Source organism: Hypomesus nipponensis, chromosome 4, assembly GCF_054491055.1.
Source record: "Hypomesus nipponensis isolate SF chromosome 4, ASM5449105v1, whole genome shotgun sequence".
In the NCBI taxonomy this organism is placed as follows: Eukaryota; Metazoa; Chordata; class Actinopteri; order Osmeriformes; family Osmeridae; genus Hypomesus; species Hypomesus nipponensis.
Genome location: NC_140364.1, coordinates 3,140,884 through 3,155,344, shown reverse-complemented (window position 1 = coordinate 3,155,344; position 14,461 = coordinate 3,140,884). Strand labels below are relative to the sequence as shown.

The 14,461-nt window shown below is 44.6% G+C and overlaps 1 protein-coding gene and 2 non-coding genes across 12 annotated transcripts; 1 reads left to right on the top strand and 2 right to left on the bottom strand.

The window, feature by feature from the left end:
• Positions 1-754: 754 nt before the first annotated feature.
• Positions 755-11,072, bottom strand: LOC146295032 (uncharacterized). 10 transcript variants are annotated; one of them, XM_084697207.1, is made up of 12 exons: positions 10,845-11,072; positions 6,581-6,649; positions 6,177-6,260; positions 4,151-6,063; positions 3,622-4,018; positions 3,362-3,439; positions 3,018-3,193; positions 2,355-2,456; positions 1,891-2,229; positions 1,388-1,499; positions 1,158-1,261; positions 755-977 (listed from the first exon to the last, which is right to left on the bottom strand). In XM_084697207.1, exons 9-12 carry the CDS (start codon positions 2,077-2,079, stop codon positions 780-782), a joined length of 603 nt encoding a protein of 200 aa, XP_084553333.1. In that variant the 5' UTR covers positions 2,080-2,229; positions 2,355-2,456; positions 3,018-3,193; positions 3,362-3,439; positions 3,622-4,018; positions 4,151-6,063; positions 6,177-6,260; positions 6,581-6,649; positions 10,845-11,072; the 3' UTR covers positions 755-779. The 10 variants fall into 10 exon arrangements, with proteins under 10 accessions (XP_084553333.1, XP_084553335.1, XP_084553334.1 ...); XM_084697209.1 differs by having other exon boundaries at positions 3,841-4,018; XM_084697208.1 differs by having other exon boundaries at positions 3,362-4,018; positions 4,151-4,279; positions 5,522-6,063.
• Positions 8,944-9,134, bottom strand: LOC146295033 (U2 spliceosomal RNA). The gene has a single exon (XR_014754669.1). It is a non-coding gene; the product is annotated as a U2 spliceosomal RNA (small nuclear RNA).
• Positions 11,073-13,696: 2,624 nt separating the features above from the next.
• On the top strand, positions 13,697-13,887 carry LOC146295031 (U2 spliceosomal RNA). Its single transcript, XR_014754668.1, has one exon. It is a non-coding gene; the product is annotated as a U2 spliceosomal RNA (small nuclear RNA).
• Positions 13,888-14,461: the final 574 nt, after the last annotated feature.

Sequence of the window (14,461 nt, the reverse complement as noted above, 5' to 3'; positions counted from 1 at the left end):
TGTCAAATGCTATTTATACACTTGATACTTATTCCGAATCCAAATGTCTATTAAGGATATGCAGGTTTGAGAGTACAGGCAGCAGTGCCCGCTGCTCGTTTTTGGACGCATTTGATGTCAAACGCATCACTAAACAAGGGAATCGGCCGAGGAGAGCCCAGGCAGATAAACAGTGGGCTGATGTCGGAGTTTTTTTGTCTTTATGTTTCTAGTTTATTTTTGAAAGACCTTAAAATAGGGTTTATCATCAAAAACCTTCACCAATGATTGAAACATCAAGAAATATTGTCGTTATATATACACGTTATTATGCTATGATTTTACTGGTCTGGCCCACTTGAGATCAAAGAGGGCAGTATGTGGGCCCTTACCTAAAATTAGTTTTACACCCCTGGTTTAAGGTAACTTTTACACTGATGTAAAGTGGCTGTTTACGATTACTTTAACACATGTTAATTAGCCTCTCTATGGAGCGGCAGTTCTGACATGTTGATGTCACAACCTTGTACACAAACAGCTTAACAATTACAAAGGGGGTATCAACTAAATGCCAGTAGTTTTTATTGGAATTCTGAACTACAAAATAGAGCATATCCCCCCCAAAATTGTTACACAGTTCTGAAGAAAAGGGATAGCTACGGTTGATGCCATAGTGACAGGTTCTCCAGAGTGCAAGTGTACAATGACAATCGGGGGATCAACTGCTCCAGGGTGTGTATTGCGCCCCCCCCCCTCTGTTGTTTTTATCTCTTTTGGGGGGAGGGGGGGGGGTCCAAATCTTAATTAGGGGGGTCAGACCCCCGTAATTTGCATCCTGAGGTTGAGTTGAGTGAGCATGTGGCGCCCTCTACTGGTGAATGTCCTTCACACAGCCGAAGCAGAAAGCCCTGGAGAGTGCCGCAGAGATCCTCTGCAAGATGGCTTTGATGGACTTCTTCTCCTCTCCTCTGGCAATGGAGACTCGCCAAGATCTGGGCCTGGACAGGAAACACCATCACACAACAGGATATATGACACCACACAGAACTTCACCACTGTGACCTCTCACTTAAAAATAGTGTGTGTGCGTGTCTGTGTGTGTGCGAGTGTGTGAACTGGTGGGAGAGCCAATTAGAGTGGGAAAGCCTAAATGAGCAGATGTGCAGTCAGGAACTCACGTTCAGAGCTGAAGGGAGACACTTTGTTGGTCTTGAATTTTCTGTGTATTTTTCCCATTGGCAGCCACATTCTGTCCATCGTTGAGGAAAGTCTTCTATTTCTTCTGGGTTTGGAAGTGAGATTAAAGACATAGAATCATTGAGATGGCTACATGGTGCCCCTTCTTATAACTGACTGAGCTCTGGTCAGTTCTAACTAGTGCCAGTGTGTGGTGTGGTTTTCAGCTTACCAGTGTGAACCACCTCTGGAGGATGGGGGGGGGGGTGGCCTTTCTGAGCGGCCCCAGATGGTCTCCCTTTGGGCTGGGGGCCCGAGTGATGGAGCCCCTGGAGGTGGAGGAGCTGGAGGAAAGAGGGGGGATGAAGAAGAGGAGTTGGTCTCACCGGCCTTTTCCAAGCCAGCAGACTCAGGTCCTTCATGGTCATCGTAACCATCTGGTTACATCCAGGTCTGGGTGTCCGTATTGACCCTGGTCCTCGTCCTGGTCCTCTGGACCTCTCACTTAAAAATAGTGTGTGTGCGTGTCTGTGTGTGTGCGAGTCCGTGTGTGTGAACTGGTGGGAAAACCAATTAGAGTGGGAAAGCCTAAATGAGAAGATGTGCAATCAGGAACTCGCGTTCAGAGCTGAGGGGAGACACTTTGTTGGTCTTGAATATTCTGTGTGTATTTTTCCCCTTGGCAGCCACATTCTGAGGAGGGGTGGGAGGATGAAGAAGAGGAGTTGGTCTCACCGGCCTTTTCCAAGCCAGCAGACTCCATCTCAGGTCCTTCATGGTCATCGTAACCATTCCGTGTTCCTGCGTCACGGTGACGATGACCAGCAGGATCATCAGAGTCCTGCTCATCATCCAGGTCTGGGTGTCCGTATTGACCCTGGCCCTCGTCCTGGTCCTCGTCTTCTGTCCAGTCCTCCTTATCATTCAGCCTGAGCATGCTGAGATCGGTAAACATGGTTTACTACCATCACCTGGTAGTGATGCACCTGCCCCAGCAGCTTGGGCATCAGCGCAGTCTAGCAGGAGTAGACGGCTGCTGGGAAACTGAACATTTCTTCCAGGAAGTTGAAGATTCTTAGAGAGAAGAGCAGTGCACACATGATGAGGGTCCAAACAATGTGGAAATCTTGAACGAAAAAGAGAGAGAAAGAAGGAAAGAGAGACAGAGCGAGAGATAAAGAGATAGAGAAAGAGCCCACCTTCAGATTCTTCTGGTATTTTGTCCCTGGGGCTCCTTCTGTGTCCTGGGGGAGGAAGGCTTCTACCAGGACATGTAGCTGGGAATTGAAGCCCTCTGGAACCTGGGGAGGGGGAGGGGGGTGGAAGGAGAGCAAGAGAAGGAGGGATGCTGGGTCAAACACCAAAACTGTGACTGACTGATCAGCCAACCACTTGTACATTTTCGTACAATCATCGTGGAGTACATGGAAATGACTTCTGTGGCTATCTAGACATGTTGAGGTCACTGCACCCCTGTGATGCAGGATTGGGGGAGCGGGGCACTTAGAGTGACAGACAGCGTGCGACAGTCAAACTTCACCATGTGCATCAGAACCAGCACAAACACCACATCTATGATGTTGAAGCGATGAATCTGAAAATGGTTCCCACAAGTTATTAGCTAGCTCTTAAACTCTCTGATTCTAATGAAGTTAGATGAGATGTGAGGTGTCTAGGTCATTAAACTGTGCATATTGCCAGGGCTTCGAGGCCAATTTGTGCTTGAAACACAATGTCAGTCAGACAGGTTTGTTGCCACAGACAGTGTCTCGCACCTACTAGAATGTGTAATGTCACAGACCCCATGCGAAAGTTGCACATTGAGACTGCCTTGCTCAAGAAAGATGTGAGCATGAACTGACCATAGGTCTGAGGTCAGAAGGGGAAAAATATTTCTTCCCTTCTTCCTCCTTGCTTGCCTCCCTTGCCTTCCCTTCCCCCTCTCCAGTGCCAGCTCCTGTATGATGGAGTCTAGGTGGGCGTGGTCTAAAGCGTACTCCAGCAGCCTGTTGCATTGCTGAAACATCTGCTCTTCATCCTGGAGAACACAGTCACACACAGACCCGATGTTTTCTACAGTGTGTTTGGTTTACTCCAAGTTAGCATGTGTGTAGACTGTTCAAGTGGTGGCATCCTACTAGGGTGACACATATCAAGGTCACCCAAAGTCTAGTAACTGTTGGTGGAGGGATAATATGTCAGACACCTTTTGTGCTTCAGTTGCCATCCTTCCTAGAAGCAGGCGAGCTGCCGTCAACATGACCTTGCTGTCAATGCACAGCGTCTGGGGACAAACATGGATGATCAGTATAACTAACTAATGCAATAAATACTAACAGCACACAGGAGCTAGCTAGATAGTAGACAGGTACAGTGAAGGCCTGCCTGAGAGCTTCCACCCTGTAGAACAGGTCAACGAACCCTCTGCCTGTCAAGTGGCTGTGGACATACATCAGTCAAGTTAACCTGGACAAGCTACTACAGAGCATCATTTTCGGTCCAGCCCTCATCCTCCTCAGAGGAGGAGTCCTGGTCCAGGGAGGACTCGTCCCTGTGGGTCGAGGTGTTTTTGGACCCCCAGGACGTTCTGGCTGTGGTGCGCGGAATCCCATCTGGACCCACCACCATGCTGGCTTTCATGATGGATACATCAGTTTGCTGGGTGGACAGGAGACATACACACACCTTTTACATTTAAGAGTCCTAAAGGGATGAATCAGCTTGCAGGGATCAAGTGTGGGAGGTACTATCTATCCTATCGTAGTGTTGCAGTTCTCAGCCTTTTGTAAGCCAGAAACGAGACGTTGACGTCTGTCTTGGAACACACGTGAGACTGATACTGTCTCACCTGGCCGCCAATGAGCTGTAGAGGAGAGGAAATACAAGGAAGGGATGAGTAACAGAGTGCTGCGTTACTAATCTAGGACAGGTTTCAGATACAAGCCTGACCAGGAAGCCACACTGTTGGCATCTGTCACACTTCAGGAAATCTTACCTGAATTCCGCTCACTGCCATCACTGTGTTGACCATGTAGGGTAATGAGTGATGCTCAGACATGGGCCACCACAGCCTGGCGTCAGCCCCCCTCACCATGCACACGCTGCGCATCTGTACCTCCATCTTCTGAAGGAGTGGGAGGGAGGAGGTGTTTCAAATGACAACAACAGGCTGTTTGTTTGGGTAGGTTGACTTATAGTACCAGATCCAGAGCCTCTGGTCCATGAGAAGGAGAATGCATGGTTCCTCTCAGAGCTCACCAGATCAGAACACAAGCTCCTCTACAGAAACATGAACAGCGAAGAGAGGTGAAATGTTCTGAGACTGCTGTAGGACCCACAGATCCTTACCATACTATAACTCAGATCTTGTATGTCGGTCTTACACTGAGAAACATAGTTTTGACATCAATTCCTTTTTTTTTCATGTGGTTGAACTGACACACTCAAATGATGACTTCCGAGGTCTCTATTCCTCCAGTCTCATAGGGGAGAGGAATACACACATTAGGCAGCCAGGCTGTTACATTCATAACAGGAGAGAGGGAGTCAAGAGAAGTAACTCCCCCTGAATGAAACTAGCCAATCCATGTCCACTATGTTTCCATACGGACCAAATAACCCAGGACTGAACACTTATGACATCATCATGTCAACATTCCTGGACGTTGCAGCAAGTATGCAGAAAAACAACTGAGATAATGACTGTGTGTCGCCAGACTTTTTGCATGTAATGCATGAACAATGCAACTGAAGAAAAAAGTACATTATCAGTCTGAATTATTATTTTTGTTGCATATGGATTTAATCTACAATTTTCTAGCAAATGGCTTTCTCTTGCCACTTGTCTTCAGACTTGAACAAACAACAGTCATCTTAAATAGTTTGGTTCAAACAAAAATTAAGCGTTTTCTGCTCAGACTGGAATTGTAGCTTTTTTGCATCCATCTCTTTGAGTGTGACGAGTGCCTTAAAAAGCAAGTCAATCTTTTGGTGAGAGAAAGCGTGGCAGTGTAGCTTTCTACCCTCCCTAGCGACAATAAATCTTATCAAGCCACGAGCGATAAATTTGGCGACTTTCCGTTACCTCTTACCACTTTCCGTTACCGTTCCGGTACCTCTGTTGCCAAATGTATTTTAGGTAGGACACTGGAAATCTATCAGTTTGATGTTTTAGTGATTAAACATAATGTAAATTGAAAATGTCTATCTTAAACTGCACTTTTGACCCCTATTTTGAAGTTACGGTCGTAGCCTAAGTGGTCATGCCAAGGCAAAATACAGTCACTTCCGTTTCTTCGCTCACTTAGTTGCTTATCACGATATAAACTCTGTATATTATAAGCCAATGTAACATACACATGGTTACCTGTCACAAGACTCACAAGACATGAGTGTTTTTGATTTAACTGCCAGGGAAGGATACTTGTAAACGATCATGTTTGGGATGTTTTGAGTTGAACGCCAGCGAGTAAGCTAGGCTAATGCTAGATGTGTTTGTTGTTGCTAGGTTACGTATTAGTTAAAGTGAAACCGTAACTCCATTTGAACGTTTTTGAGTGCCGCAAAACAAAAGCAAAGAACCGATGTTACGACATTCTGCATTGGTTTTCTAAAGCCAAAGCAGGCTTTTGGAAGTTACGGTGAAGACAACAACCTATTTTCTCTGAAAAACCGACGAGTTAATTTAAGATATTTGGCCACATGATGAAGCAGACCTTAACTGTTCCGAAAATGAAAAAATATCATTTTCGACGAAATTGTAGTTACGGTCTTTTGCCTTTGCACGGCAGTGCGCTAAACGTATTATTTGCCTCTAACTCAGTCCAAATGACCACAGGGCCACAGAACAGGGTAGCCCCCTGAGTAGAGGGGGCTGAACTCCCAGGGCAGCAAGGGTCCGCTGATCATCTGAAACACATGACACGCAGAAACCCATTTGTCTACCTAGTAACTATGGACTAAACTAAAACAAGCTTTATGCGCCCTCTCAAACCTTTAACCCGAAGACAGAGGAGACTTACGTCCTGCCACCCTGGCATGCACAGCAGCGGAGGTCCAGACTGAGGGCTGAACAGAGGCAGCAGCTCCTCATCAACCCCCGTGACCTGAGGAGGAAGAGGACAGTAGAGGAGGTTTTAATGACAGTCCAATATGAAACTGGCAAACATAGTAAACATTTCCCCCGCCAAGAGATGTACTTTCCCCCTTGGGTCCAGATAGTCATCACAAGATTTCTGTGTGATGATCTACACACACACACACACACGCCAGATCAAATCATTTGGTATTTTAAGTACAAATGTGTAGGCCTGTAAGAGCGTTACATAAATCAAATGAGCCTCAACTATAACCAGTTAAATAGGATGTGATCTAGTAGGTTTTGTTGCCTAACTGTACAGTCTTTGTCCTTTTCTGTGGGGCTCACATTCAGTTCCTGGGCGCTCTTTGTCAGATGGCGCCTAACACATCCATCAATCAGCTGACAATGAACTTTCTGAAAGTTTAAACAGAAAAAGGCACGGAGTTAGCACTGTATCATGAATTGGGTTTGTTAACCGACAACTTGTTGTCCAAAGGCTTTTGTGAGATAGTGAGGAGTTTGTGAAATATTTGTTTGTGTTGGCCCCTTCCAGTAACGTAAGGAAGTGTCATATTCTGAACTTTGTCTGCTTATGAAAGGCTGAAACAACAGCATCACTGCAGAGGTACACATCTCAGCTTGACTCGAGTCAGTGTTTATCACAGAGTTAATATAACTAGAGACAGCTACTTCTGTCTTCCAAGATGGCGTCCCCATTCATTTCTATGAAAAGTGCTCAGTGGCGCAGTGAGGCAAGCGAGAGCGCGAGACTGGACGCAGCCATCTTTCCACTTCCGTGTCTTTCGGTCTAGCTGTAAACAGTGGCTCTTTTTTCCCCTAGCTCCGAGACCTCGTGCACGCTTGCAACTAGCTGTACACGTCATACTTTGCGACAACCAGTCGCGAGCATAGATTGATATGGTTACGAGCCTATGTTACGAGCGTGTGAGCTAAGGCATTGCAGTGGCAGAATGGGGTACAAGTCCGATAAGAATCAGACACATGATGCAAACTTAACGGAAATGTATTCTGTCACTGTATAGTATTCCTTTCACTTATTTTTTAGAAATAGGCTATAGGGCTAAATATAGGGCTATTCTAGATGGAACTCATCACATAGGTTGCTTTTTTTCTTTGTGATATTAGTATGATTTCCAACGCATTGTATCGGATGAAATGAACTGTTAGCATGAACAGCTCCGTCTTTGTTCTCGCCAGGCAAAGAAAGCTTTATAGTTATTTTGGTAACCGAAATCTTCCATAATGCAGACTTAGCATAGCTTACTTTCTTCACACTGCCTTCAATTTAACATCAGTGTAGAAATATGGCCATGTGTTTTATATGTTCATCCTCTTCAAACGCCTATTAATGGATATAACGTGATCTAACAAGACTTGGTAATAATGTAATAAATAAAAGCTTGAGAACTGTGTCTAAAATATACTTTATTGGACAATTGCCTTTGAAAGGGGAATATTCGAAGAACCATATAGGCTACACGACGTTTCCATCAGATGTAAGTGGGGGTGAAACATTTAGTCACCGAAGACCTTCATTGTCCCACAGAAGCAGTCTGGCTTGATGACACGATCAACAAAAGAATAATGGGTGTGTTTAACAAAAGCTTCTGAAGGCAAGACTAATATTATTTAAATATAGGCCTATATAATTTCCTATTGTGGTTACCGGTTAAAGTATTAATCTTCGTCTTTGCTCCAGATAGACGTCAACAATCTATGCTCGCGCTTAACATATTATATTTGCCATCATGTCATGAACGTTTTTACGAAAAATCAAATCTGTTTTAAAATAACGGGAATAAACTATATTAACAACATGTCATGTATGTGTGACATTTGCTTAACTTGCTGCAACAGGGCAGGCAACTCAAGCCAGTTCTCCCTGTGCTCATTCAATATAAGACTATGGCTCATTCAGCTCCATGTAAATCGGCTATCGGCCAATGTGAACTATTGTGCTCGTGCCCTGTTAGTATCCGCAAGCACATTTGCAGGCAACTTTTATTGACGTAGGCAAATAAATGGGGTGCTAGTTTACACATTTCGGATTGGTCTCAAACTTAGCAAAAATCGGGATAAATTATTCTATAAAAAAGCTAGTAGTATGAGCCAGGTTCGAGAATCGAACAAAAATTATTGGGGGAGATAGTTTTGTAAATGTTGACTGGAGTTAATAGAATAAAAACGACCGGAAGAGTCGGAAACCTAACCGTAATGCAATACCACCTACATCCACCGGGGCCGTTGCTTCAAGCCGAGGGGCGAAGGGTGGGGGCTTGGTGTTTATAGATCCATGTTTCATTCGCTGTGATTAAACTGACTGCAGAAACGTTAGTATTTCTGCCAGGTTGACTTGAGGAGCCAGCTCAGTGCATGTTCTCTTGGCTGTGGTGGAGAGAGCTCGCAGTATCAACACACCAGTCACACAAAATATCCAGTCAGAGCCTGAACAGAAACCCAAACGGAGATGACACAGAGCCTTCCTGACAGTGGTTGGACTTCCGTACTCAAGGAAAACCCATTTCAGAAGAGGCTCTTTGGCTCTAGGTTTGTAGTGTGAGCAAATCGGAGATAATTTGACATCACTACCTTACGTGAAACACGTAGTATGCAGCGTGATCTAAACACTACCTCGCCTCCTACAGTATGTAACCCTTTGTATTATACACGTTGTTTTCCCCCAGGAGGGGAAGTGCACCGTTCCTGGAGGTACTGCAATACCAGGTCGATGCGTGGAGAGGACGGAGCAAGCCCCTTTTCCATCTCCCTGTTCCAAAAATCAATTTAATATATGGTCCCCGGGTAGGGGACGTATCAGATATTAAACTGATAAGAACAGATACTACACTTGATCTTAGCCAAAAGGCCGAGAAGCGATACCGCACCGCTCCTCGAGGGACCCAAGTCATTTTCAGGAACGTCATATTAATATAGGACTTCACGATTGTACTAATGATCTAGGCTACATAATCCGTACTGAAACTAAACAGAGTACAAAAAAACATAACTAGCAAGGAAAGTTGCTTTAATCAACGTGTAGTCTTTGAAAACTAACGTGAAAACGTGGTGTAGCTGTCACGTGATACACGGTCCTCCAATTGGAAATGGGAGATAAAACTATAGAAAACAATCGCAGTTGGGCTTTTCTTCCGAGAAGCAACCAGCCAATATACATTATGTATTGGTGAAATATTTCGTATTTTCGTGGAAGCCTATTTGAAGACGGTTATGCTCACGGAAGAACAAACAACAGCCATGTGAACAGCGGACTATGGCTACGACAAAACCCTGTCATCTGCTGGGCATCAGCAGCAGCCACAGCATCGGGCTTTCCCAACAGAAGACCGGTCCGTTACTGTGTTCAGCATAAAGTGGATATGCATTTTGGCCATCAGTTCGAACAGAAGATCAATCTTGTCTGAATCATTCATGCAAGGGAAAATATCTTCAGTGTAAAATCACATCAGCCCAAAAGCCCTACTTTAGTTAGGCCTACCTACAAGTTAACATGTTGCCTTTGAATTTGACACACACGGTCAGGAGGATAACTCGTGAACTATCATGCAAAGGCTTGTTTAGAAGCTGCGCAACATGAACATCAATTTCAACTGCTAACAAGGTCGATGGGTGCAGAGCCTATATAGCCTAAGACATTCTCTGGTAATAAACAAACGCGTGGTATTGAGTTAATAGCGGGCGAGGTAGGCTACAGTTGCGCCCTAAATATTAACATTTGAGAGAGTTGGCTTTAACGACGACAGTTCATTTCTATTCGGCCGTAATTTGCGTAAACATGTTGGCTAGCTTGCAGTTCGACGTCAGCGAGCGGGGTCGGCAACTCGTATCTCAAGACGTGATGCTGGGGCCTATTTGAAAGGCCTCGTGACAAAACAGACAGGTAGCAAGAAAATAAATTTACGTAGGCCTTCCTAACTCTACATGTCAACTAACTCGGCTACTACCTTTCAACGTGTCTTCTTTAAGCCAATGCCAGGCGAGATACATTTGCCTTAACACATTGCGCATCGAGTCATTCGGTGACAGGGCCTGCTACCAGGCCTGGAACACACACAGGCGAAGACGTTAACAGCCCAAGTCGTGTCCTAGAACTTCAGCAAAACTCAAACAACAAAAACGAATATGTCCCGACTATTGGCTGACATGACTGTAAACATTAACACACGTTAACCACATACATTGTCACGCGTTTGGTAGTAAAAAATACAACAAGCGCTCTTTCCGAATGACTTGGATCAATGCGCTGTAGTGAGAGCCATTCTATTTCTCTCCATCGAAGCACTTCCACTAGCCTACAACTTCTAAAACTAACTCTGAAATGTCCTGTTTGCATATTCCACAGAAGGCAGTGTATTCTAGCGAAGAGGAAAGATACAATGAATGCAGCCTATGTATTTTCTTTTACAAGTCACAGACGATTCACAGCACATCGGTCTGACTTCAAACTTGATTTTTGACGTGATTTGCCACAAGGAAAGCTAAATAACCAAAACTTCGATGCTAATCAACTGGGCAGACTTGGAAAAATGTCTAGCCTAGTCTATACAACATGCAACAGGAGTTGGCTTACCATTAAACATAGGGCCTACAGTTTGAGGGGTTGCATGCGGAAAAAATGAAAACGTCGTTCCTCACCGGGGCAATGATCCCAGAGCTCAAACAAAGTATCCCGCAAGGCGTCAAATGTAGGCCTAGAAAATCAATTTTTACTGCTTTTCCACATATCTTGTATGTAGCCTATATTTAGGCCTATTTGGTCCGTTCGTGAGGGAAGATTTCAGACGAGGCCGACGAAATATTCTCCCGAAGACAGTGCCATGCACTTGCAAAAGACAGTGCCACTTGCATAAGGTCTAATCCAATACAATGTGTTGACCTGCGCATACCTGAGAAATGTTAATGAGGTGCAAAACTTGAGCGTCCTGGGGGGTTGGGAGGTGAGAAGGTTGGTGGATCTCTTTGCTGTGCTGTGTAGGTCCCATGTAAGCCTCTATTTCATTCCTTGTATTTATTTTCCTTGCCTCGTCGGACGTCATTGGATTTAACTTTAGACACATGTTGTCACATTATTCCCCAATAAAGCGAAACTACCAAAAACAAGACGTTAAACTAGGTAAATGTGGATTTGAGTTGCATCCAACTCACCTTGAAGAAAGGGGTGATTTTGAAATTAAACAAGCTTGTCTTGTTTTTGGTAGTTTCGCTTTATGGGGGAATAATGTGACATGTGTCTAAAGTTAAATCCAATGACGTCCGACGAGGCAAGGAAAATAAATACAAGGAATGAAATAGAGGCTTACATGGGACCTACACAGCACAGCAAATAGATCCACCAACCTTCTCACCTCCCAACCCCCCAGGACGCTCAAGTTTTGCACCTCATTAACATTTCTCAGGTATGCGCAGGTCAACACATTGTATTGGATTAGACCTTTTGCAAGTGGCACTGTCTTTTGCAAGTGCATGGCACTGTCTTCGGGAGGATATTTCGTCGGCCTCGTCTGAAATCTTCCCTCACGAACGGACCAAATAGGCCTAAATATAGGCTACATACAAGATATGTGGAAAAGCAGTAAAAATTGATTTTCTAGGCCTACATTTGACGCCTTGCGGGATACTTTGTTTGAGCTCTGGGATCATTGCCCCGGTGAGGAACGACGTTTTCATTTTTTCCGCATGCAACCCCTCAAACTGTAGGCCCTATGTTTAATGGTAAGCCAACTCCTGTTGCATGTTGTATAGACTAGGCTAGACATTTTTCCAAGTCTGCCCAGTTGATTAGCATCGAAGTTTTGGTTATTTAGCTTTCCTTGTGGCAAATCACGTCAAAAATCAAGTTTGAAGTCAGACCGATGTGCTGTGAATCGTCTGTGACTTGTAAAAGAAAATACATAGGCTGCATTCATTGTATCTTTCCTCTTCGCTAGAATACACTGCCTTCTGTGGAATATGCAAACAGGACATTTCAGAGTTAGTTTTAGAAGTTGTAGGCTAGTGGAAGTGCTTCGATGGAGAGAAATAGAATGGCTCTCACTACAGCGCATTGATCCAAGTCATTCGGAAAGAGCGCTTGTTGTATTTTTTACTACCAAACGCGTGACAATGTATGTGGTTAACGTGTGTTAATGTTTACAGTCATGTCAGCCAATAGTCGGGACATATTCGTTTTTGTTGTTTGAGTTTTGCTGAAGTTCTAGGACACGACTTGGGCTGTTAACGTCTTCGCCTGTGTGTGTTCCAGGCCTGGTAGCAGGCCCTGTCACCGAATGACTCGATGCGCAATGTGTTAAGGCAAATGTATCTCGCCTGGCATTGGCTTAAAGAAGACACGTTGAAAGGTAGTAGCCGAGTTAGTTGACATGTAGAGTTAGGAAGGCCTACGTAAATTTATTTTCTTGCTACCTGTCTGTTTTGTCACGAGGCCTTTCAAATAGGCCCCAGCATCACGTCTTGAGATACGAGTTGCCGACCCCGCTCGCTGACGTCGAACTGCAAGCTAGCCAACATGTTTACGCAAATTACGGCCGAATAGAAATGAACTGTCGTCGTTAAAGCCAACTCTCTCAAATGTTAATATTTAGGGCGCAACTGTAGCCTACCTCGCCCGCTATTAACTCAATACCACGCGTTTGTTTATTACCAGAGAATGTCTTAGGCTATATAGGCTCTGCACCCATCGACCTTGTTAGCAGTTGAAATTGATGTTCATGTTGCGCAGCTTCTAAACAAGCCTTTGCATGATAGTTCACGAGTTATCCTCCTGACCGTGTGTGTCAAATTCAAAGGCAACATGTTAACTTGTAGGTAGGCCTAACTAAAGTAGGGCTTTTGGGCTGATGTGATTTTACACTGAAGATATTTTCCCTTGCATGAATGATTCAGACAAGATTGATCTTCTGTTCGAACTGATGGCCAAAATGCATATCCACTTTATGCTGAACACAGTAACGGACCGGTCTTCTGTTGGGAAAGCCCGATGCTGTGGCTGCTGCTGATGCCCAGCAGATGACAGGGTTTTGTCGTAGCCATAGTCCGCTGTTCACATGGCTGTTGTTTGTTCTTCCGTGAGCATAACCGTCTTCAAATAGGCTTCCACGAAAATACGAAATATTTCACCAATACATAATGTATATTGGCTGGTTGCTTCTCGGAAGAAAAGCCCAACTGCGATTGTTTTCTATAGTTTTATCTCCCATTTCCAATTGGAGGACCGTGTATCACGTGACAGCTACACCACGTTTTCACGTTAGTTTTCAAAGACTACACGTTGATTAAAGCAACTTTCCTTGCTAGTTATGTTTTTTTGTACTCTGTTTAGTTTCAGTACGGATTATGTAGCCTAGATCATTAGTACAATCGTGAAGTCCTATATTAATATGACGTTCCTGAAAATGACTTGGGTCCCTCGAGGAGCGGTGCGGTATCGCTTCTCGGCCTTTTGGCTAAGATCAAGTGTAGTATCTGTTCTTATCAGTTTAATATCTGATACGTCCCCTACCCGGGGACCATATATTAAATTGATTTTTGGAACAGGGAGATGGAAAAGGGGCTTGCTCCGTCCTCTCCACGCATCGACCTGGTATTGCAGTACCTCCAGGAACGGTGCACTTCCCCTCCTGGGGGAAAACAACGTGTATAATACAAAGGGTTACATACTGTAGGAGGCGAGGTAGTGTTTAGATCACGCTGCATACTACGTGTTTCACGTAAGGTAGTGATGTCAAATTATCTCCGATTTGCTCACACTACAAACCTAGAGCCAAAGAGCCTCTTCTGAAATGGGTTTTCCTTGAGTACGGAAGTCCAACCACTGTCAGGAAGGCTCTGTGTCATCTCCGTTTGGGTTTCTGTTCAGGCTCTGACTGGATATTTTGTGTGACTGGTGTGTTGATACTGCGAGCTCTCTCCACCACAGCCAAGAGAACATGCACTGAGCTGGCTCCTCAAGTCAACCTGGCAGAAATACTAACGTTTCTGCAGTCAGTTTAATCACAGCGAATGAAACATGGATCTATAAACACCAAGCCCCCACCCTTCGCCCCTCGGCTTGAAGCAACGGCCCCGGTGGATGTAGGTGGTATTGCATTACGGTTAGGTTTCCGACTCTTCCGGTCGTTTTTATTCTATTAACTCCAGTCAACATTTACAAAACTATCTCCCCCAATAATTTTTGTTCGATTCTCGAAC